Source organism: Trachurus trachurus, assembly GCF_905171665.1.
Source record: "Trachurus trachurus genome assembly, chromosome: 8".
Lineage (NCBI taxonomy): Eukaryota > Metazoa > Chordata > Actinopteri > Carangiformes > Carangidae > Trachurus > Trachurus trachurus.
The window spans coordinates 10,422,715-10,447,635 of NC_139905.1; the positions used below are offsets into that span (position 1 = coordinate 10,422,715).

At 41.1% G+C, this 24,921-nt stretch overlaps 2 protein-coding genes across 2 annotated transcripts in view; one reads left to right on the top strand and one right to left on the bottom strand.

The window, feature by feature from the left end:
* The window catches only part of LOC310990583 (uncharacterized protein), a gene marked incomplete at its 5' end in the record, with an annotated part of 25,004 nt that extends 15,779 nt beyond the window's left edge, over positions 1–9,225 (bottom strand). The window contains 16 exons of the mRNA XM_083978015.1: positions 8–122; positions 844–1,017; positions 1,423–1,596; positions 1,710–1,862; positions 2,648–2,766; positions 2,858–2,953; positions 3,221–3,364; positions 3,722–3,820; positions 3,933–3,996; positions 4,107–4,199; positions 4,432–4,458; positions 5,150–5,249; positions 6,077–6,104; positions 7,444–7,600; positions 8,743–8,913; positions 9,061–9,225. Coding sequence (XP_083834141.1) covers positions 8–122; positions 844–1,017; positions 1,423–1,596; positions 1,710–1,862; positions 2,648–2,766; positions 2,858–2,953; positions 3,221–3,364; positions 3,722–3,820; positions 3,933–3,996; positions 4,107–4,199; positions 4,432–4,458; positions 5,150–5,249; positions 6,077–6,104; positions 7,444–7,600; positions 8,743–8,913; positions 9,061–9,225 — 1,879 coding nt within the window. The remainder of the gene's footprint in view (positions 1–7; positions 123–843; positions 1,018–1,422; positions 1,597–1,709; positions 1,863–2,647; positions 2,767–2,857; positions 2,954–3,220; positions 3,365–3,721; positions 3,821–3,932; positions 3,997–4,106; positions 4,200–4,431; positions 4,459–5,149; positions 5,250–6,076; positions 6,105–7,443; positions 7,601–8,742; positions 8,914–9,060) is intronic.
* On the top strand, positions 9,224–12,852 carry hoatz (HOATZ cilia and flagella associated protein; the record flags this gene model as incomplete). The annotated part of the gene is made up of 3 exons (XM_083976983.1): positions 9,224–9,371; positions 11,479–11,530; positions 12,375–12,852. The coding sequence occupies 3 exons, from the start codon at positions 9,224–9,226 to the stop codon at positions 12,850–12,852; spliced, it is 678 nt and encodes a 225-aa protein (XP_083833109.1).
* Between the last annotated feature and the right edge of the window lie 12,069 nt (positions 12,853–24,921).

Below are 24,921 nucleotides of genomic sequence, written 5' to 3' on the forward strand. Positions count from 1 at the left end.
AACTCACCGTCTTTCCAAAGGTCCTGGATGAAGTTGCTGGAGGAGTTGTTGAGCAGAGCCGTCACGTTGTCATTCAGAGGATCCATGTTCTTCGTCAACCAGTTGGCTGCGTTATAGTCGACCTGGAAATGTCAGAAGAGAAGTCATATTTCTGTTGATGTTTAGAAATTAAAGGGATAGTTCAACATTTTGGCAAATTGGCCCATTGCCATAATCCCTATAGTCTTAACGGTAGGTTTGTTACCTTGTTGGTGCAAGCTATTTTTAGAACGGCGGAGCAGAGCCGCGAGCTGCTCAGAGCTACGCTACGGAGGCTAATGGGATTTCTTGCTTTCCCTCATCAAACTCATCAAATACACAATCCAACAACTCCAAAACGCTCTGGTGGACAAGTTGTGACCTGCACATTCACCATGCTATGAGATAATAATGGTACATTACGAGACAGAGTTGTTTTAGAGGTAAATTCATGCAAAACCGCTGATGTGTGTTCCCATCGGAGGCAGTTTTTTCCGGCAAGCAGTATCTGCATTTACCTCTAAAACAACTCTGTCTCGCAACGTTCAGTTATTATCTCATAGCGTGGTGAATGTGCAGGTCACAACTTGTCCATGAGAACGTTTTGGAGTTGTTGGATTGTGTATTTGATGAGTTTGATGAGGGAAACCAAGAAATCCCATGAGCCTCCGTAGCGTAGCTCTGAGCAGCTCTGCTCCGCCGTTCTAAAAATAACGAACCTACTCCTAAAACTGTAGGGATAATGGCAATGGGCCAATTTGCCAAAATGTTGAACTATCCCTTTAAGACAGTAGACTTAACTTTTGTGTCATTATCGATCCTCACCTTTCCGGCGTAGTGAAGCACAGAGAACATCAGTTTATCTTTGAGCTGTTTGGGTTTGGAGAACTTCACGTGGCTGGCGTGGGTGTTGAGCAGCTTGTCCACGAAGGAAACATCAGTGGCTTTGGGGAACCAGCACTCCTCATCCAGCAGGGCCAGGATGCCTGGGGGGTTGTTCTGCAGGACAAATCATAACACATGGATGCCATCTGAGGTCGTGTCATGCTATTATTGCTTCATGTTGCAATTAAAAACTCTGATTTGTGTAGATCTTTACACATTAGAGTGGTAAAACTACAAATTTATTCTGTGTTTATATTATCTTTCCTTCTTTTCTCCTTCTCTAGTGTTTTTGTTATGTTGGATCACTGCATCTATATATAATAATAATCTCTCATTTGTGTAGATCTTTACACATTAGGGTGGTAAAACTATACTCTTTTTTATTTATTCTGTGTTTATATTATCTTTCCTTCTTTTCTTGTTGGATCACTGCATCTATATATCTTTTCTAATCCCTGGTTCATGTAAATAATGTTATGTGATGTATGTGTGTGTGTGTGAGTGTGTGTGTGTCCTGACCGGCCTCTCGATGAGCTCGATGCAGGGCTGCAGGTCGAGGCCGAAGTCGATGAAGCTCCACTGGATGCCCTCCCTCTTGTACTCCTCCTGCTCCAGGACGAACATGGTGTGGTTGAAGAGCTGCTGCAGACGCTCGTTGGTGTAGTTGATGCAGATCTGCTCGAAGGAGTTGTCCTGAGGAAGAGACACGATCCGTCATTACATGATATTTAATAAAATATGGTAAGAAACACTCAATTATTTTAGAGTTCTTTTCTTTCTTTTTTTTCTCAATCAACGATCATCACCTCAAAAATCTCAAAGCCAGCGATGTCCAGGATGCCCAAGAAGGAGGACGACTGTCTCTTACTCTTGTCCAGGGTCTTGTTGACCCTCGCCAAGATCCAGCGGAACAGACGTTCGTACATGGCTTTAGCCAGAGCCTCTATTGCAAAATCAGCCTGAAGGGAGGAGGAGGAAGAGGAGGGTAGAGGGAATGAGGGTGTTGGAGTAAATAATAAAGGTTTCAAAAATGGGCCAATTGTGACCGAGGACCATTTATTTCCAACATTCGATAGTACAAAGTCAACAAGTTACAAAAATGCTCAGCAAAGTGTCAAGATAACTTCTTCAAAATGATCAGAACAGTAATTTGATGCTACTTTTGATGCTAATTGTGTTGACTCCATTATTTCCTAACCAAATGCATGTTGTATTTTTAGAAATCTAATTTAAATGTTAATTAATTTGATACATAGATCAACCAACGTTCTGGTGGGTGCACACAGTAAATCTTGTTGCTTTGTTGTTTTACGATCTTTGCTTACAACTACTTAGGTTGGTGTCTTTGGTTTTACTTTCTTTGGCTGGTGTTTGGTACTTCTTCTTTGTGTTCGCTCTGTCTTGCAAGTGGCCGTTATCTACTCTACCTGACCATGACCCCCCTCTGCTGGCTGGATACATATGCAGACACTGTGGTTTCTCTTGCTAGCACACACTCACTCACACACCCCTCACTTCTCCTATCTCTCCACTCTTACTGAGCTTGTTTTTTTGTTTTTTTTCCAACAAGGTCGACAGGAGAAAACTGTATTATTTATTCTGGGAATTGCATATTTGCTGGAAAGTGATGTAGTAAAAGAGATCAAGAGCCAATTCTGAATTTCTTATTGTTCTTCTAGATATTTAAGGGTAAAATATTTGACAAGAGCTTGTGTCTAATTAATTACGTTTGGTTTGTTTTTACCTGCTGCTTGGTCTGAGCCTTCTGCACCACCTCCCTGCCCACTTTGATCCGGGGGGTGAGGATGGCACGGGTGAAGTCGGTCACATTGATGCCCTGCAGGTGACACACCTTCTGTGCAGCTGGGGTTGATGGGAAATGAGATAGAGGAGGAGGTCAGATCAGGTCAGACTGAGGTAAATTAACTTTTGACTTAAAAAAAAAAATTATTACCGGTGTTGTCGGGCATGGTCGCCTGCTCGCTGTTTCTCTCCTTCTCAAACTTGACGTTGCCCAGCTGGAGCACAGTGGAGACGACCTTCAGCATCCCTGCAGAGGAGGAAGAGGAAGGGATGAGAGGATGAGAGGATGACAGGTAAACAGATGAGTAAATACCAAAGATACACATATATTGTAGCTCGCACATATTACAAACCCCAGAATTACACACAGTAAATCCTAAAGAATCTTCACAGCCCTGATATTGATGTTGCAAGGACATGAGACCCACGTATGTTCACAGATTACAGTCATTTGAGTTTGACTTTCTATTCGATTTTCGTTGTGTGAATGTTCATGTTGTGTTTCCGTCCGTACCCATTCTCTCCTCCTCGTTGAAGCCCATGATCTCCATGGCCTCCAGAGTCTCCACAAACAGCTCGTCGTCCTCTTGACCAGGGATCTCCACGTGGCCCGCGACCAGGAAACGGTAGCTGCTGAAGTCCTCCAGCAGCAGCTCCTCTACACACACACACACACACACACACACTATTTTTAAGTTTCCTCTGATGCCAAAATTGGTTTCTTGCCAGATTCTCGCTTGACAACAGATTCAGCCATCCTTGCATTAAACAACACAAGAGTTTATAATGGATTATCGGGAAGTGACAGCCCAGGTTTAGCTGGTTAGCTCGACAAAAAGATGTGATAGAGATGCGAGTAAACAATAAAGTTTGATAACCACAAAGTCTTTCAAGACCGGCTAGTAAAGAGCTGTTAATGTGAGCTCCATGCAGCAATAGTAAAAATTTAAAATAGTTCATTTAGATTTTTAAGTTAGAGTTTCTGTTTGTTCTTGGTCATTTCTAAGAAGCTCACCTCTCGTCTTGTCTTTGGCTCCTGCCACCATGTAGTAGAAGATGTGAAACGCTCTCTCAGTATTGCCTTGACGAATACAGCGAGACTTCTCCAGGAGGTCTGAGCAGGTCAGGAGAGGGTTAAGCAGAAAACCAGGTCTGTTCGCACTCAAGCAAAAGTGTCTCTTAATGTCACATTATCTGGACATTTGTGTGATCTTAGTGAAGGATACAGGTGTCAATATTTGCTCCAACGAGGAAGCCGGTCACATCAAAGTTGAGCTTGATGAACTTGCCCTGTGGACGGAGACGAAGTGTGAGACAGTTGATAAAGTTAGAAACAAAAAGGTCTAATATATTTTTTTTTTTTTTTTTTTTTTTTTTTTTTGTCAGGTTAAATTGCTTACAAATCGTGAGGAGTTGTCGTTCTTGATGGTTTTGGCGTTTCCGAATGCCTCCAGGATCGGATTGGCCTGCAGCAGCTGCTTCTCAAGCTCGCCCTGCAGCACACAACAAGGTTACACCTCCATCCATCCATCCATCCATCCATCCATCCATCCATCCATCCATCCAACATCCATCCATCCATCCATCCATCCATCCATCCATCCATCCATCCATCCATCCATCCATCCATCCATCCATCCATCCATCCATCCATCCATCCATCCATCCATCCATCCATCCATCCATCAATCCATACATCCATATAAATGTGTTTTTTATACTCACATAGGCCAGGTTTCCGGGCTGCTGTTGCTGCAGAACAAAAGACAGAAGAGTCCTCAACCTTTTTTGTTTTCATTTTTATAAAGCTCTATATTTAGCATTTTCCCCCCAAAGCTTGAAAACCGACATGACAACTGAAAACACACCAGAGCAGCAGGGTCAGAGGTCAAGCATCCACAAATCCACCCCACCAGAGAGTTGAAGCAAAGAGCAGCTGTAACTTTAAATCATTGTTAAAGATTATCTTTTATGATCTTTCATATTTTTTAGTTAAAGTTTTAGTCAAAAACCAGGAGGCGCAGCAGCAGAAACACTGACAACATGAATCTGCCCTCACCTTGGCCACGGCTGCAGCCACTGAATCCTGTTGCGTACAGTAGAATATGTGCTTTAATATTTATACTTTTTTGAGATGTACAGTAAATATATTCTCATATTTTGTATTGATTATCGATAATCTACAGAGAATTGCTTAACTATCAGTGAGTTAACATGACACCGTGACCGTCATCTGTAATTATTTTATATTTCACTATTTTAACATGTAAATATTATATAAATTATTTAAATCAAATTAAAGGAAGTTTAAGGAGTTAACTGAGTGAGAGGCCATTTTTATGAAATATGTTATCCATTTTCTGATCATTTGATTTGTGAGGATCCAGTTCACCGTTAAAACATCTGGGTGAAGTGTCTGAAAGCTGCAGATGTGTCTACTCACTGGGTTGACTGGGTTTTTGCCCTTGTGCGAGGAGGCGACGACGGCCAGGTACTGAATCACTTTCTTGGTGTTTTCGGTCTTTCCTGCTCCGGACTCACCCCTGGGTGACACGGTGGAGGGGGAGAGAGGGGGAGATCAGACGGGAGGATGAAAAGGAGAGAGGACAGCAAATATAACTATGGAATAATAATGATAAACTGATGCAGATGTGCAATATTCAATTCATAGAGGATAAAGTTTGAGATCTTAATGATTCATATAAGTTGTAAGTAGCCCATGTATCCTCTTGGTCTTCTGTAAAAGAGAACTTAATATTTAATATTTAGAGTCTGAACAAATTATGTCAATATAAGTTAGATGAACATTAACTGATGCTTAAATCCAGACATAAATCCATTCATAATTTACTTCTTAGATCCCCACAGTGCAGATCCTTAAAGCTCAGGGTTAAAAGTTAAAGCACTTAAAGGTCCCATATTGTGTAAAGGCAGATTTGTATGTCCTTTTTGATTAATATTAATACTATGTAAATATCAAGGCCTCAGTCCACAGAGAAATCCACACAGAAACTGAGCCTTAAAACAAGCTGTCAGGACTTCTGTAACTTTGTGATGTCACAACAAAGCAGTCACTCCTCCCTGCCATGCTCCAAGCCCCGTCCACCTGGACCCGCTCTGTCCAACCCTGCAGGATATGGTTTCCTGAAATCTGCTGTATTTTTTTATTAAATCTCTAAAAAACCACAAATTTATCTTCTTATGGATCAACACTTCAAATAAGGAATCAAATATGGAAGGGTTGGGGTTGAGACTTTCAGTACTTGAGCTTCAGGCTTGTAGTAGTTAAGTGATGGACACATGTTTGTGTGCGCTCACATGCATGTGCAGTGTGATGGAAAAAGGTTCAGTATTGCAGGTTTTGACTCACGTGCAGAGAATAGACTGATCCTCACGGTCTGTGGAGAGACAGAGAGAGAGAGAGAGAGATGTTAGAAGAGGGGGAATAACGTGAGCTGTTGACTGAACTGAACCTTGTTACTTGAAGCTGAACGGACCAAACATGAACTCCTGAGGAGGCGGAGCCGGCCGCTTCCCTCCGACACCGGAGCAAAACGGCCCCGGAGATCTCGCTCAGAGGGAGAGAGATTAGCCTCCATCGCTAATATTGTCTAAAAATAGCAGGTGGATGTGGATGCGGAGGCTCCGTAGCTGTGTGATCTTGCCTCGCTGCTCCATGTATGGCCATCCTCGGGCTGAATGGAAAGTACGGAGGTCTTCTGAGGTCAGCGGCGCCGCACTCTCCTAGGCCTCCGTCAGGTCACCCACCGCTTAACTCCCGGTGGATAAAAAGTGTTTGCTGCTTCATACAGCAACTAAAAACTCTGAGCTTTTGGTCAGTTTTGGGATATTTTGCTCTAATCTAACAGCTTCTACCTGCACCTGATTTGTATAGTTGAGGCAGCAAATACACGAGGGAGTAATTAAAGCAAGTAGACGTTGTTCTCTGTGTGGTTTTATGACTGTCGTGCCGTGGCTGAACTACGTTACCCAGAGGAGCCATGTGAAGTGCTTGACCTGTCAGCAGCTATGAACAGGACACAACGTCAGTGCCTGGATCCTTTATTGCCCTTAAACAGAAGTTGAACAGAAATAAAAACCTGCTGTTTGTCTTTTTCAGTCCGTCCACTCGCCGGTCTATACTGGGCTGTGTTTATTTTATTAATATACTGTACATGATGTCCCACCTTCTACTCTTTAGTATCATGGAGCTCAGTTCAGGCCTGTGAATCTCAGATCTGCTTTGGTTTTCAAACTTCCCAGAGTTAAAGCTGAGCTGAAGGTGAAAGGCCTTTAAATGTTTTGGTCTTCTCACATGACTGAACTGCAGCAGAAACTGATTTGTTTGACATCTGTGATCAGATTAACTTTATCCCATCTTCTGTTCAAATGGACGTGTTGCCGGTTCAAACTCATCTTCTTCTTTTTCTTCTTCTTACCATTTCATATTAATCTCTTATCTTTAAGTTTTTCTCTAAACCTTTTTTATGCAGTGAATTAATGACTGAAAAAAAGTTTTAATTATCATTTTTCTACACTGTGAACTGCACAAATTAAATTCTACTCAGCTACATGATCCAAAATAAGATAAGATATAATCAAAAGTGGCTGCTAAAGAGAAATTCTTTTTATTTTAATTTGGGTGAAGTGACCCGTTAAATCCCAATATAAAAACATGAATATTAATTAATACTATAATAAAAAGCAGGTTGAACAGTCGTTTCCACATACACACACCTTGCATCATGTTCCTGTAGGCGTTGTCTGTGATGGAGTAGATGTGTGGCGGCACCTCGTGGCGTTTCTTGCCCTTGTACATCTCGATGATCTTCTCGGAGTAGATCGGCAGCATCTTGTAGGGATTCACCACCACGCAGAAGAGACCCGAGTACGTCTGTCAGTCAGGGTGTGTGTGTGTGTGTGGGAGAGAGAAGACGATAAAAATCAGAAATAAAAAGCGGCCAGCAGCTTCACAACGTCTGAAATGTTTAAGTTAAATACAACTATAAATACATTTATTGATTTCTTCCAGGATGCCATTGTCTAAATTCCATGATTTTCTATAGGACCTTATAGATCTGCAATAATACTTATTAAAGAGAAATGTGGCAGCTACACCCTGTTCATCCACCTTTCTCTTTCTCTCTTCTCTGATTGGCTTAAAATTTTCCAAGTGATCAAATAAAAAATCTAGCAGATTTCGGGCCAATATTTAGCGAAACCAAATCCTCCAAGACTGGCCCGTGGGTCATGCTGGGGGATTAATATTTTTCTAAATGATGGTTTCTATTTCTCCTAATTTCATTAAAATCTATATTTAGGTTATTAAAAAAAATCTATAACTGCATTAAGTTTAGAAGTCACAGCTCACGTCCAGGAGATCAGTTTATTTTCTTTGGCTGCTCCGACACCGTCTGCTCATATAAGGACCGGAGGGACTCGAGGTCTTAACTCGCAGTGATCTTCAAGGCCGATTGTTTTAGATGCATAACACTTGGGTTTTATTTTTTTTACATCCTGTACCTTATTAGACTTTGTCAGACTGACTGGACAAATACAAACATAAGCTGTTGATCCTCACAGTTAAATCCTGAGAGCACAGTCTCAGACAAAGTCCTTAAACAAGGACTTTTCCACCTCAACACAGAGTCGACCGACCTGCTGACCTTGGAAGGTTGTTTTTTTTATATATTAAGTCTGACATGTTGATCTAAAAGTGCTGCTTTCCTTTCTTTTTTTCCATAATTTTAAATTTCTATTTTTTGACAGAGGGGCACCGGGTTCATCGGTGTCACTTTGATGTTTACTTTTAATTATTGTACATGTAAACTACTCTGAACCATTGACATGCAGACCTTCAGACAGGAACACACAAAGTCAATCACTGTGAGCTTTTAAAAAATGTTTCCTGACCGTGAAATATGAAGCGCTGAGTGATGAAACTGTATTTGCTCAGACCTTGTCAGTGTTTGACGAACTTATACCTTGAAAACAAATGTGTGTTTCTGTGTGTGTGTGTGTGTGTGTGTGTCTCACATAGATCAGGCTGGAGAAGTATCTCTCTCGCAGGTTGTGGAGGACGGAGGCTTCGTTGAGGAAGGTGAGGGCGGCCATGTCCTCCACTTTGCTGAATTTGGGCGGGTTCATCTTCTGGATGTCGTCTTTGTTTATCGTCACTTTACGACCGTTGGAGAGCTCAACCAGCACCTGCAGCAAACCGGTGATGAAAAATGTTGTATATTGATATTCAGTAGGTATATCAGGTGTACATTTAGTGCTTTCTAGTAATACTGCAGAGATAATACTAGTTTAAATGTCCCTTTACTGACAGTGACCTCATCAAGTGTACATTACCTCATCGCCCTTCTCCTCCCTGACGTTGGCAGGTTCGAAGCCCTCTCTCTCCGACGGCACCCACACCATCTTCTTGGCCGCCCAGTCGGCTTGTGCCACCCCGCTGTTGCGAAAATCATTTTCCAGAAACAGGTACTTGTTGTCGTCAGGGGCCGGGTCAGCCATGTTGGAGGTGTCGCTGCTCGCAGCTGAGTCGATCTCTGGCGGTTCACAGGCGGCAGAGTCGATCTCCGGCGGTTCAGAGGTGGTCGAGCTGCCGTCTGAATCGTCACTACTACTGACTTGTTCAGCCTCTGGTTCGCTGACGGGAGGCAAGTTGACCTCTGGCCTGCTGATACAACAGACATGACAGGACTCACACACTGAAAATAAATGGGCTAAAGTACAACAGAAGACGTTGAGCAGGACAGTGTCAAAGCCTGACACTGTACACAATATTTTACTGTTTATGCGAGTGAGGCTCCTTGTTAAAGGAAGACGAATGTTCAAACAAAGTCACTACATTCCCTCTTTAGGTAAAGAAGGAAAATAACGACCAGTGGGAATCGGGAAATTATACAAAAAAGCTTCCACAGCTAGAGTTGGCTAAACTTTGAACAATTAGGTACCTAATCTGGAAGTTATTAACTATCCGTTAGCTAAAAAAGTATAAGTTCATGCAAGATATAAACTCGTAGATATCTTAAGAGTAAATTAAGGCTAAAGTTGTAAACTAACTGACTGATATTAGTTATTTAAATTGTAGCCTAAGGGTTAAGTTAGATTATAAAACTAGCTACTACAGTGACAGTCTACTTCAGATACTGTGCAGGTAAGAAATTGAAGTGTAACTACTGCTACACACTACAATAGTAGACAAGATGTGAGTCACTTTAGATTGTATAAAATAATGCTGCAGTATGTTTCTGTGACAATGAAAACTTTAAACTAAATGTATGTAAATTAAAGTAAAGTAGTAGTAAAGTTTGACACATAGAAAACATTTTTTCCACTCATTTTAAATAAGAAAACTTAGTTTTGGATTTTGCAGGGTAGCTCAACAAAAAAACCCTGAAAATCTTTGCTGGCCTCCAGGTATTTAACTCATTTTGCTGCAGTGATGTACAGGTGCACTCCAGGAATCTGTGACATCACTACTGGGTGTGGCTACAGGTGCAACGAAGCATATTTCTAACCACAACCATCTGCCGACTAAAGGCTGTGGCGACAAGTGTCAAAAATACAGAATTTAAATTGCATAAATAAGCAACAATCAAACAGTTAACAAAATACCTTAACATTTACGTAGATCACATTTTAAATCGGCAACAATCAAGTGAAAAATTACACACAACACCAAGCAGAGGAAACAATCTGCCACAGTCTGCTGGTATCTAAAACAGCCTCTTACTTTCCACCTGATCACACAGAAGACTCAGAGGTGATGAGGACAAAACAGCATCAATAAAAATTAAAAATTAAAAAATGCATCCGCTCATATTTTCTCTCCCTTTTCTTCCTCTTTCTATGACTCAAACTGCCTTTGCATCCTAATGAAACAGATCATACATTTGGTTTCAAGTGAACTGCCTGACAGCAGTCGGCTGATAACAGGCACATTTCCATAAGTTTGCATGGAGCTACTTACTCACTTATCCTTGTTTCTCCATGCAGGTCACAGGGCTGCTTTGACCTCCCATTCAACAGCAGGTAATAAAACATGAAAAGCAGCAGCACACAGATAATAACCCCTGCAATCAAACAAGTGAGCTGCCATGCTGGAATGCCCATGTTTGGCTAACCCTTTGCTCCTGGTAGCTTGGTAGCCCAAAGAGGGATGCTAGGGACTTAACAGGCATACTACCTTATAAGGTGCAGTGTGCATGTGGTGTCCAGCCAAGCCTACAGTTTACACCAAAATGGTGACATGTCACAAGGTGCATCCATGTGTGGCCACTGGCACACAGACAAAACAGACCAGGTAGAGTCTGTGTGAGCAGGAATCAATACAATTTCCAATTCAGATTTCTGCCATATGTAATGGGAAATATAATGTTTTAAATGAATATAAATCACTAAACAGATTAAAATACAATCCCTGAGCTTTGTTAGATGTTGCTATTAGATTTTGAATCATGATGCAACACAATTTTGTTCCATTTGTTCCTCTTCAACAGAAAATGATAATACAATATTGGTTTTAGTTGATTTAAAGTGATGGAAATGTGCCTTCAAACTTTTTTTTCTCCATCCTCCAAAGGTGGTAGCTAATCTTCCTGGTTTAAATTACAGTTGGACTTTATAGTTAATTCAACAGGTCATTTCCATAGATGTAGTAAAAGCCTCCACCTGTGTCCTGCATTAATGCTGTTTGTTTTAATTTCAGCAGTTTGAAGTCAAATTAAAAGGAAAAAAAAAATCCTCATACTCACTGTGCAGAGCTTCAGTCCTCAGTGCTGATGAAGGAGGCTCAACTCCAGAGTCATGTCAGGTAAGTCAAGTGGTAATGATAGTGATGATGAGGATGATGATGGTGGTGGTGGTGACTGGTGGTGGTGATGATGATGATGTCGTCCTTCCTCCTCCTCCACCACAACTATTTAAAGCGGTCTGCAACACCTGGGGGTGGAGCAGCGCGCGTGACCCGCCTCATTTCCATAATTGGCAGCAGCGCACGAGCGAGCGATCAAGAGGGGGTCAGGTCATCTGCCTTCAAATTAAAAGCCTAGAAGCAAGATGTTTAGTGGTTGATGAGTGTGGTTATTTATATTTTTGCATACAAATTGTGACATATAATCTAGATTCACACACATGTGTAATATTATCAATTTTTTTCTTTCCTTTTTTAAAAATAATATAGCATTTACACCAAAAATAGGCTATAGGTTTTGAATAAGAATGATTTTAGCTTTAGCAGCTACTTTTTGATTTTAGCCCTGTGTTTTAGGCTAACAGGCTCTGAACTGAATCTACTTTAACTTACCTTTCAAAGAAAGAAAGAGAGAGAGAGAGAGAGAGAGAGAGAGAGAGAGAGAGAGAGAGAGAGAGAGATGGAAAGAAGGGAAAAGAAGAAAGAAAAAATCTTCTCATTCAAAACCACCAAAAAATTGGTGCAAATCCTAGGCTATAAATTACTTTCATTCTTGTGTGTGATAGACGGTTTTCTTGAGGAAATGTTTGCGCGAAGGGTTTGTCCCCGCTGGCTTGCCGTAGCTGCCTCGTCGTCTCCATGGTGACCGTAGGAAACAACGCTTGTTCCTGATTTCCTTTCCTCCCGTCTTTCTTTATGATACTTCTCTTTCTGTCCTAAAAGTGAAATCAATGTCTTCCACCAGTCCTGTCTCTCCGGAGGAGGAGCAGGAGGACTTTGAGAAGTTTTTCACCGTGTTTGACGGCTCTTCTCCGGAGGACGTGTCCCACGCTCGGCAGCTGTGGAGCTCCCTGTCCCTCATGCCGCCGCTGGAGTCCCGGCTGGTGTCCGCAGACATCCGACAGAGGCTGCCTGTGTCCCGGCCGCAGCAGCGCAGCAGCACCGCCGCCGCTGAACCACCCAAACCCCGCAACCCAGAGCCGCTGAGTGTCCCTGGTCTCCGGCAGAGACAGGAGGAGGAGAGGCGGCGGTACGAGGCCATGGCCGACCAGAGGAAGGAGATCCTGGCTCTGCTGAGGAGGCAGCGGGAGCAGAGGATCCAGAGGGAGCTGCTGTCTGCAGACTTTAAACCAAAGGTGATGAAGCCCTGCAGAGAGAAAGTGCTGAAAATACAGAAACCTGCAGACTGTGAGGACGAGGAGCTGGTCAAACAGCTGCTGTAGGAACAGTGTTATATATATTATTGACTATACAAAGCCTATAGGCTACTGGGACACTCTGGATTAAATACCTCAGAATAAAAGGACAGTTCAAAGGTGCTTTAATACTTCATTGACCCCTTTCATTTGAACACATATGATGGAAATTGGGATCAGACATTGATGTTGATGTTTAAAGTGAAAGAAGTAAACACCTAACCCATACAACAAACATTATAAAAATAAATTTGTTCATTTAATATCGGCTATTGATTGATTGATTGATTGATTGATTGATTGATTGATTGATTGAAAACTTTATTGAACTACATTAGACAAGTGTTCAAAGGGATAAAAAACACAATAAAGCCCAAAGGCTTGTTTCCATTGTGGTCCTATTTGATGGTAGATGGTACACATGGATTTAAAACAAGGAAGACAGGCACACAACACATGGACTAAAAACATGGGAGAGAGACACTAGGCACATAGACTACAACACTGAAGAGAAATAACAAATAAAATAGATAAAACAAGAGATTAGGTCCCAAATAGAGACAGCAAAACATAAAGCAGGCACACAAACAAACAGTACGATATTAAAAGCAGAGATTAAAAATAAAAGAAGTCAATATTCACAGAAAGCTGAGGCATTTGGGCCTAAATCAGGCTGCTATGGTAGTTTTTACGGTTCAGTTATAGCACTGTTGTGTGGGCCAGATGTGGCTCGGATGTAATGAGTCGGGCTTAAGAGACTGAGACTCTAGTTATCTGGATTTATTGTGGCAGGTGTGGGCACAATACTCCAACTATCTTCTGCTTTCGGGTTTTGTGACAGACACTGAGACAGGAAACAGTTTCTGTGATTAAAACCCATAAGTCAGGAACAGGAAGTCTCTTATCAGGTTGCAAATTGGTGATATTTAGGCTACCGAATGAGTCTTAAACAGGATGCACAAACCATTTTGGATTTAATAATTAAAAAAATCTGTCTGCTGGGTCTTTAAATAAAAAAATATTAGATGTCAACCTGACTCCTTCAGTGGTATCACAATCAGTTTGCTTCAAACAGCGTTACATAACATAACATGAAGTGGACCTTGTGTGGATATTCAAATTCCCAATGTCCAGTGGAGAAGGCCCAACCATAAAAGGATAATCAGAGGCCTACCGACTGTTGACTTTAACTAATTTGGTTAAAGTTTTCAAAGAACACCCAGCACACAGAGGCCTGACGTGACGTGCACTGTACGAACAACCTGTCTGCACAATTAGCTTCAGAGTGACCTCCATCTTTATCTCCTCCATCGGATCACCGGCCTCCCTCTGTGCTCAGTGTAATGACTGTTTAGTTTCCTTAGTGATGATGAACAGCATGTGATAAACTTGGAGCAGCAGTATCCCAAAGAAATTTAAATCAAACGCAACTGGACTTAGTTTTTTAGAAGAATAAAAAGAACAACCAAGTCCAGTTGCGTTTGATTAAAATTTCTTTGGGATAACGATGACCTGGACAAATGAGAATATTCACAGGCTTGGAGCAGCAGAAATAATGTTGTTCCTGTGTATTCTTATGGAAAATATAACTTTATTTTCTTCATGTGACGTTGATTTCTGTGTATGCTTTTTTTTTTTTCCAGCAGCACCTGAAGTGACCTTTTGTCATTGTTGTTGGAAGTTGGTGCGATGATGGGAATTTGCCATAAGGTGTCAGTAGAAGCTCATTTGTGTGTGCGTTCATGTGTGTGTGAATGTGTGTGTGTGTAAGATGGTTAAATCAATCTCAGAAATTAAAAAAAAAAAGGTGAGAAACTTTAGTTTGGACCTGTTTACCTACCTTGCTCATAAACTGCTGTCTCTACGTGCTCCTGAGTTAAACCCCCTGACTTTTCGTCACTCTGATAAAAATTCAGCATAAAATGCAGCTAGACTCTGAGGCGGTGTCAGTGTCTGATATCTCAGCCCAGCAGTCTCTTCTCTCCAGGGTGGAAAACGATCGCCGTAATATCTGTACGCCAGCTGTTGCTTGCTCAGTTTGCTGCGCTTCATTACTGCTCATATGAGAGATGGCGCTCTGAGGGAGTATTATGGTCAGTGGGAACTGATGTTCCTGATATTTAACTGACATTTCATACAGAGCCTCGGGAGACCCCGCAGCCTGATACAGAGCTGATCTGATGAATGTTCAGCTGCACAAAGTTGGCAACATCTCGCTTAAAGTCCAGCGATATCTCCTCTTGTCTGTCGAGTCGACCTCCTGTTGAAAGGGTGCACCAGCTTTAAAATATACATCAAGGGTTTTATAGAACTCTTAAATTTTGTAAACAGTATTTTCAGATGAGTCGAAAGCCGAGCTCCATGTTTTTGGCAAATACAGTCTGATGTTATGGTCCAGTGATGTTTTCTATTCTTCCTTATGTTTGTTGTGAATTCCCTCTGGTACGTAGTGGGAATGCAATATTAACTTTTCAAAAATAAATAACTTTGTTCTATAAAACATTCAGCATCAGCTGTTTACTCGGACATATGCTGGTTGCTGGTGTTATCCTATATTATTTTTGCAACCATCCACAAATCCCATGAAAAGTCAAAAAACTAAACTGTTAAGTTGCCTTTTAATACTTCAACCCTCCGTCAGATCCAAGCTCAATGGTCTCTACTGAAGATTTAAATCTTAAAATGCACTTTGGAGAGTTTCATCTCTAAAACATCTCTTTTTGCTCTTATCAAACAGACAGCAGGAAACACGGGGGAATGAATCATCAGAAGCAACCAGGACATTTAAAAGCATCTTTCTAATGTTTATTATCAACAAAAATGAAATTTTCTTCTTTTCCAGTGTGCGCAGCCTCTGTGATGTCTCCTATAGGTGTCCTGAAGAGTGATCTGCTTCCCCATCATCATCTTGGCACTGCCTGACTCCGCCTACCTTACAGCTGCTCCATAAATGGGCAAAGAGAGATTCGGAGCATGACATTTTCAAGAGGTTATGCACAACTTGGAGCCTTTAGGGACTTTAACAGGTGAGTCATATAACATTTTGTACGGGAGTAAATTAGCTAACCATTTAACTTTATTTCTGCTGTAAAATCTGGCATTTAAATCTTGTTTTATTTTTATTTTAGCTTAACATCTATAGAGATTGACTCTTTTTTGGGGGAAGCCCCTAGTGGCCATTAAAGGAACTGCAGTTTTTGTCACTTTTACCAGCTTAGTTTTTAGCTGTGATTGCAGCATGGTCGTATTGTTGGTCCAGGCTAAAATTTCTCAACACACATTTGATGCATTGCTGTGAATACTTCCACAGACACAACAGACTAACATTGATCATCCTTACCAAGAGGGTCACATGTATTTTCACAACTAGCCAACAACTAGCCCTGCTAAGCTATCTCCAAGAGCACATTTATATAGCTCATAAAATTTAATGTACAAACATGTAGATACTGATTGATAGATTTTGTAGCCTAATTAGTGACAGTATTTCACATCAGCTTTCCCCACTTCCTTCATCCACTTTGTGTCTTCAGCAGCAATGTCCACACTGACTCTTTCCTGTGACCTGGATCAGGCTTATGCAAGAGCAATGTTTGTATTGAAGAAAAAAAAAACTCTCTCATCGATCACTGAACCATAAAATGCCATGTTAGCTGGTTCAACAACAGATGTGTTGACACCAGGAATCTGTGACATCGTCATGTTCGGGACAAACGATCAATAGCCTACTGAAAGATGGCGACCAGAGGTGATGAATGATAAAGAGTTTTATCAAATCAAGCTACTTTCAATCGATTCGCTCTTGACTTCAGTGTAAATGAAAATGTGGGAGTGAGTTTATCATTGTGGTTCGACTTTAATCATCTGTTTGTGACACCTTCGCCCTGCAGCGACGTGCAGAGAATAAGAAAGAGCAGGAACCAGGAAAAAAACAAAAAACCTGTTGATCACAAGCACTTCATTCCCAAACCGTCACCACAACAATGGAGCTGTAATTAAAATGGATGGCTGGGGCTGTGTGTGTGTGTGTGTGTGTGTGTGTAGCCTATGCATGTGTGTGTGTTGGTCTAGCAGTGGCATTACTCTTTATATCACGGTGGGGCAGCTGCTCTGCCAGCTGATGTTTACAGCAAAAAAAAAAAGAAAAAAGCTTTTACTCTTATTTACTTTGTTTTTTATTAAGTAAACTTTGGCATATGGTCATGTGTCTACAATAAAAACATACACACACACATCGAAACACACACCAATCAGGCTTATAGACGACCATCTGAGAGGCTTGACACAATCAGCACACAGTTTGTTTTTGTCAGCCAGAACGGATGTTGACACTCAGCTTTGAACATTAATAATTTTGAGGATCCCGATTTACATAAACCATTAACTTTCCCTGATTTTAAAGGAAATGAGGACCCAACAAAATGTCATCTCTCTCCATAAATGTCCTTCGTCTCAAGGTCTCGAAGCTCAGACTGGTCCAAACAGGGACACACACACAAACACATCACACTGATCATCTGTGAATGATCAGTCAAATTGATGGACTCAATTTAAACTCCCATAGACTTTTAAACCTGAAAACTACATTGAACGTGTTTAATAACTACTAGCCCACTTCTATCTTTAAAAAGCATAGCTATCTGTGTTTATGTAGTTGACAAGTTTTTTAGAAGAAGTAGCAGCTAAGGAAACCTACAGCAAATTAAAACCAACTTGTTTTGGGGGTTTTATGCCCTCTAGTGGTCAAATGGTTTGTTGCAACAGTTTTTGTGTGTGAACCTGTTGCCGTTCTATCTCTTCAGATCTGCCCATACATCCATAGATCCATCCATCCAACCCATGGGTTAGACATCCAAGAGATTCAGACTTTTTTTAAGAATAATATTTGGTCCATATAAACCATACTTCTCTTCTTTTTCTGACCTGTCATGCTCGTCCCTGGTTAAATGATACAACACTTGGAGCATCAAAGAGTTGCTCCCTGATGCAACTTCACAGTAATAGTGCAGTTAGGAGCTCTGTGGAGTGAAGACCATTGGGCAAATAAACTTTGGGCGGGTCGACGTCAGCGGTTGCGATCATCTAGACTGTGGGGGTCAATTGATGAAACAGTCAGGGGTCATGGCGGCGGACAAGAAAACATTTCCAGATCTACTATGGTAACAAGCCATTTATCAGTGCACCACGGTAGACTGACGTGCTTTATTTACTGAGATGGAGAGGAGCACTGAGACTATTTATGGATTTGTCTCCAGTGTCTGTGTCAACCTGTTGTGTAATACAAGAACAAAGACGCATGAAAAAAGAGAAAACAATAGCAAAAAAAAAACAAAACACTTGGTGCCAATATAGCAGAGAGGGACACAAATCACTGGGACACAGTCTCCCCAAAGGCACGTCCCTGAGCTTGAGTTTAAAGGGAGGTGATATACAACTGTCTCCTCTCCTATAAAAGCCACATACCCAGCGGGATGTTTTACTGTTGATAAGTACCAGGAGCGGTCTTGTAAAAAGTCTCACTTTTAATGAACAAGCTCCGTGGCTGCTCTCTGACTTTGAATCGTCCTCTGGGACTCGCCACGACCGTCTCAAAGCTCTCTTAAACTGCTGCTCTGCTCTTTCGTCTCAGGGGGATGTTTGATGGAGCAGCAGCCTCAGCGTACCTGTGACACATCGGGCAGTAAAACATTTTACTACTAATACAGAGACATCTTTGATATTGTTTCTCTTGATCTTGTTTCTTGGCTCGAGATAGCAGGAACTGGTTTTGACGACAAACACTTGTGCCCGGTCTCCGCCTGGACAAATCATTGGCTCATTGGTGAGCTAAATGTTTAACAAGGCATTTACATGGCTTTGTGCCTCAGCTCAAGTTGGATTTAATGAACTTGTAACTTAACCAACTGCTTGAACATAATTTCAAAGTGTCTTCAACCCTTATTTTATGCAATAGCGCATCCAATAATGTGAAAATGATGCAACAGTAGCTGCGTTCTTGTTGCAGTTTTGCACAAAATAGAAACAATTTTATAGCACGATTGAAAAAACTGAACTATGAAAGGTTTGTGTTTCCATTGAGTGATATTATATAGGAAGGGTTTTCCAATCCGAATGCTAATTCTTGGGATGATTGCATCTGCCACAGTTCACATATAGTAATTAATCAAAGACAATGAGGGGGTTCTGCTGGAGATAAGAAAGTGAGCAAAGTTTTTAGATGTAATTTGACCTAAATGCTGAAGAAACATTTCAATTTCAGTTCTGCAGAATAGTCTTAGTCTTAAAAACTACTTCATGCAAATACATAACTTTTTTTTAGATTAACATTTTCATGACTCATTTTTACATTTAAATTTCATTTGTGAAATGAGCAAGTTAATGGAAACACAGCAGCTTCTGTATTGTAGGGACGAACCAATAGTGAATTATAAGGTGAAGCTGCAGCTCCCACCAGCTTTATGGAGCCTTAAAGTGAGTGTCAGCTCATTGTATATCTGCTCAGACTGACACAGCTTTACTGTTCTGGTTCACTCTCGCTGCACAGCAGAGCCTTTTACGATCAAGTGTTTTACATTGTCAAAAAAACAATGTTAGCTGCCAGAGGCATCTGAAAAGCTTCTGAACTCTGTTTCCCAACAACTTTTCAAGGTAAAAGACTGACTGAGGTTTTGCTGTAAACTTATTACCTGTATTAGAGATTACGGTTTTAAATACAGCCAATTAAGTACCCTAAACCCTTAAGGCCGCATCATGGTGGGATTGGCTCCAGCCTCTCTATGACCCTCAAAGGATCAGTGCTATGACTAATGAATGAATGCTGTTGGAGAAGAGATCAGTAAATGATGTCATGTCATGCTATAGCCTACTGGTCTATAAAAGTAAAAGGCAATGGAGGAAGTGGAGATTTTAGAGACAGCATTGTCCAGTCCAGTCTTGTTTCCGATGTGTTTTCTCTAATCACTGTATTCTCCTTCACAGGATCTTCCCCCTCAGAGGAAGAGGATGCTCAGTCATCCATGTTTTGTGGAAAAATCAAAACAACAACAACAACCTTTCGTCCCTGTGACTGTTTCTCAGTAGCCGTTCACTTTGTATCCTCCAGCTCCACTGACCAGATACATAAAATGTCACTGTTAATAAGAACAGTTATGCATCGATCGCCCTCTGCGGGGAGGGGATAAGAGGTGAGTCTGGGGTGAAGGATGGGCAATTGAGTTCATGAGAATAAGGCGTATTGATCACTGGGATGTCTCACTGGAAATGAATTGTATCATTATAAATGCCTCCTTGTTCTTGATGCAAACAGATAACCCGTTTCCCCTTCCTCTTGATTCTCTCTGTTGAATTTATTTGTATTAGTGATGTCGGTAATGTCACTGCAAACAGTGCTCGGTGATGTATACCCAACCCCAGTGCGGTGTGTAAAAGCTCTTGTTTAATATTGTGTTGTCATTAATAGAGAAGGTCATACTGCACGCCAAGCCTGTTTGTACCAACTGAAAAATGCAGGCCCACCTTGGGATGAAGCATTACTATCATCAAGCCCCATTAAGCCCAGGGGCAGCACAGAAATGTGCATCTAATATATCCTCCAAGGACTGAGATGGTTCTGTACCTCATTTAGTGTCAAACAAGAGGTTCATGTCATCATTTTAAGGCTGTACAAATACATCATGTATCAACCAGGTCCTACTGCGGAAAGAACAATTCAAGTTTTACCCACATGTCATTAAATATCCCAGTGTTAGTCATTATTTAAAGCTTACCAGGTATCACAGGAAGAGGGAACAGGTCGATGACAAGAACAGTCCACAATCTGACAGAGAGAGGGCAAAAAGATGAAACTACTGTGAACCGGATTCATTGTTTGCATCTTTCTGAGGTTCAAGCCCGACTGAGTCACAGTGGCGCAGCTCGACTGTCCCATTTCGACGGCTTCTTCAAATTCAGCCCTCTGTCCCCCGGGCCGATCCCCAACCTGTAAGATTCATTGTGTAGTGTAATGAAAGCCAGCACCAACAAGAGAGCCACTTATAAAAGTGCTGTTACACTTTTAGATGTAAGTTTTCGGTTTCAGCTCAGTTCAACAGTTAACAATACAAGTGTTAAAACCAAGGACCTTGAATGTTGTCATGGTTCCTAGTTGACAGAAGCTGCGTGATTCAACAATACAAGCGGTAAGCGAACATCCTTTGCAGAGACTTTCTCATATTAATTCGTCTTTTGGCTTCATCCCACAGCGGATGCAACTCCTGAATTGGAACAAAAATGTGTGAGTGGGAAGAACAGGTGACCGAAGGGCGGCTCGAGGACACCTAGTGGTTGGATGGAGGAACTGCAGTTCTGCAATTGAACGGCCAGGACAGAAAATGAAACAAAAAAGTAAAGATTCAAGGGCCAGATATTCCCTCTGGCGCTGGTGGAGACCAAAAACAGAGCTAAAAGAGGCTGAGATTCTTCAAACTGACACCTCAAAATTATGTTAATATTGATTCAAATAGTTTTTGACCTTAGAGCAACCCTCACTACCCCAAAAAGTCAGTCTTGCTACCCAAAATATTACAAACAAAGTGAAATCTAAATATAAAAGTGAGATAATAACAATATGCTAATCTAATTAAATGTCAGCTGGTGATGAAGATAAAAATTCATCTCCAAATGTCAGTGCCACACTACATCACTTTGTTTGTTTTATTTTGAAAACATAAACTTTATGAAGTTGGTTATCTGGATCAATAATCAATGAGCGCTGTATTTATATAAATGAATTGACATTTTACCTTCTCCTCCATCAGTTTGAGCTGTTTGAGATTCATCATTTACTGCGACACGTCATTGGGTGTAAACATGCTGTAGCTGACGTTTCCTCCCCTGGTGCCTTCAGTGTCTGTGCAGCTCTGTGTGTTTTATTGGGGGGGAGATGGATGTTTTCTGCGCCTCTCCTTTGTTATAAATCCTCCATCTCCATTTACAATGTCCAGCGATGCAGTGAAACAGAAGCTTTAACTGCTTATTTAATCTTCCCACTCTGCATCTCTGCCGGCCATTACAGCTCCCAGAGTGCATTCATCACGTCCGTCTGTGGAGGTATTAAGGATCAGAGAGAGTCAGTCTAGTTGACTCATCTGTGAACGATGGGCAGGGAAAGGGAATCGATGACTGCAGGTCAGCACGGAGCACGCTCCTTCTTTAGAGGTCTCCACAAGTCAGGAGTTCAGGTCATAAGGGCTCATTTGTTCTTATATATTCTTTGCTTTCAAATTATGATTTCATTGCTATTTTGTGCCCTTGTGTTATTCAATTTGTTCCCCTGGATTAAACATTTGAAGACACAATGACTAGAACAGGAATGAGCAGTCGCTCCATAAAGAGATGTCAAAGGTAACACTAAAACAGCAAAATCTAGAGTCTATCCACGTACTGCCTTCTCAAATCTGTCGACAATATTTGTGTGATAGTGCACCACCTGATTATATTTGAATGCATGCTTGTTTTCCCTTTTTGAGCTGTAATTAAAACATTTAAAAAGTCTATCTAATATATAAAAGACTGTTCTCCTGTAAAAAAAAAAAAAAAAAAAAAAAAAAAGAGCCAATAATTATTATGACTCATTACATTTTGTTTTTAGGCGACATCTGGTGGTTGGAGTTATTATGACAAGAGCAGAGGTAGAAGTGTGGTAATGTAATTGATTTAGTGATAAGGAAAACTAGTTCGCTCACAGTTTTCATACGTGTGTTCTTCCTCAATAGAAAGTGGGTCTGGTGACTTGTTAATTGTGTCCTGTGGATTGTGAAGGGCAACTGTGGTGTTGTCTCTGGAAACACATTTTAAATTTTTAATAACTGTTGAAATTAATTCAGTGAAACTAAATTAAAGCTGCTGGTATGGCTCAATACCACTAGCTGTAGGTGAAACTGTTGTTTTAGCATGGCAGCAATTTAATCCAGTAATGATGTGGCTGCTCAAGTGTGACCACTTCTATATAGGTTAAATACATTTAATGGTTTTACTGGAAGAAACTTGAGGTTTGATTGGAGAAAAGTCTTTAATAACGCAGTTTTCTCTCCTCTGTATGGAGATCTAAGAGCCAAGTTAAAGAAGTGTTTTCTTCTTTATTTTACTTCTTTTTTCTTCTTCTATAAATTGTATTTTTTGGTCAAATAAATTATATAGAACATTTTATTTCACATGGGATTGCACATTTGAAACTGCTTCGGAAATTACCTGATATGTTTTTCCTAGAATGGCAAATCATTAATGAGTGATATAAAAAATCTTATTTGCAGGATTAAGCAGTGAGGGCTGTTTCTGACCTTGAGGTCATGGTGAAATCCGATGACATCGATTTACAGTTTGTACGTGATGTGTTTAATGTGCTGGAACTGAAGTAAGATCAGTGGAAAAAAGACAGGAAACAGGGTATGTAGTACATAGATAAATATATGTAAGTAAATACATTCAAACAGAATAGATTTATCCAGTTGTCAAAAGCATGTTTACATCAGTGCACAGAGGATTCATGACCCACCACAAACCATCAGTTTACAGTCAGGCAGCACGAGGATTTGGAACTTGTGTTTGGATTATGTCGACCCCAAAACCTCCCCCGTTGCTACTGCAACTCCCAGCCAATTTAATCCCTGCTGTTTACAATCCATGCCTTATATAACCTCGGGCTGCGTATAGTACACTGTAAGCATCCAGGAGAGACTGTAGTGTCCTCAGCAGCTGCTGATTTTCTGTTTGACTCGTGGCAAATGTCAATATCTGATCCCAAACATGACAAGAACAACCAGATTTCTTTTTTTATTTAAAGCTGTGCTAATCAATATCTTTCTATTAGGAGTAAATCAAATGACTATGTGTCATACGAGCAAGGTCACTCATACGGACAGCATTTCCCCCTGACCTTTTACGCCTCCTTCAGTTCCTTGTTTTGGTTTTTCAGCCACCAGCGTCCCTGCTACTTTCTTCCTCTCACTGCAATCAACAATCAACAATCAACCTCAGTATAGTGTTTACAGCTCGTTTTTCCTGCTCCCCAACTGGTAAATAATAAATGCATGGTGAAATATAACTGAAAATGAACCTTTTGTCCAGTGTAGAAGCCTGAAAATTGTTGGTTTGTGTTGTCCTTAACAATCAGTAGTAGATGATACACATCACACAGTATATCCAGCAAATTTGAGCATGTGTTGCCAAATACATGATGAAGGTGTTTCCCAATTTTTTTTTGCATATTTTACATGTTTTCTTATAGATTACTCCGTGTTGAGGCCCTGGAGCAAAAAATTTACACAGCGACTTCTATTTTGTATTCATGAAGCCAATGAACACAAGCATACCTCTGACCACTGACACAGCTGCAGATAGAGGTGGAGAAGTGAGGGATAAATAATTGCTGTGGATTCTGTGATTACATTTGTAACTTGGAAAACCTTTAGCCTTTTTGTGATCTGTGGACCTTTCAGACTTAAAGGAGTGTAACTAATGTAGGAATTGACAGATAATCACATCGTACACTTCCTAAACAGTGGGCAGTCGACACCCTCTGCTGCTTTTTGCTGGTGCACAAGACTGGTAGATATCAATAAACACATTTGTGCCTATTAGTAGCACAAGATGAACAGCATAATTGAGTTCAAGAGTCTCTCAGTGATCTAAGAAGGTAAAGCCTAGAGCGACTTCTTGAATCGCAGCCTGTAGAGGTGGATTCCGTTAATTCATACTAGCTAGGGAGGAAGATCGTAACCTTTAACCTCTCCTACAGAAGTCTGACTGGTCGTCCAGCTCACAGTCGTCACTAAGCGCAACCCTGAACCTCAACTATGAGAATCAGTGAGTGAACAGATGATGTGGGCAGTGATTCAGAGGTTTGGTGTCAGGCGACACAGATTTGATGTGGACAGCCCGACTGTGATTTGTGCTGGATATCACCAGATCAATAAGAGCAGAAAATCAATTTCACTTTAGGCCAGTGATGTACTACCCTCTGCACTTGGAACTATACGAGGAGACACCTCAAACATCGTCTAAAAACAGATGGACTCAACACTATGACGTGCTTTCAGCTGTGACCCCCTTCGGTCAGTG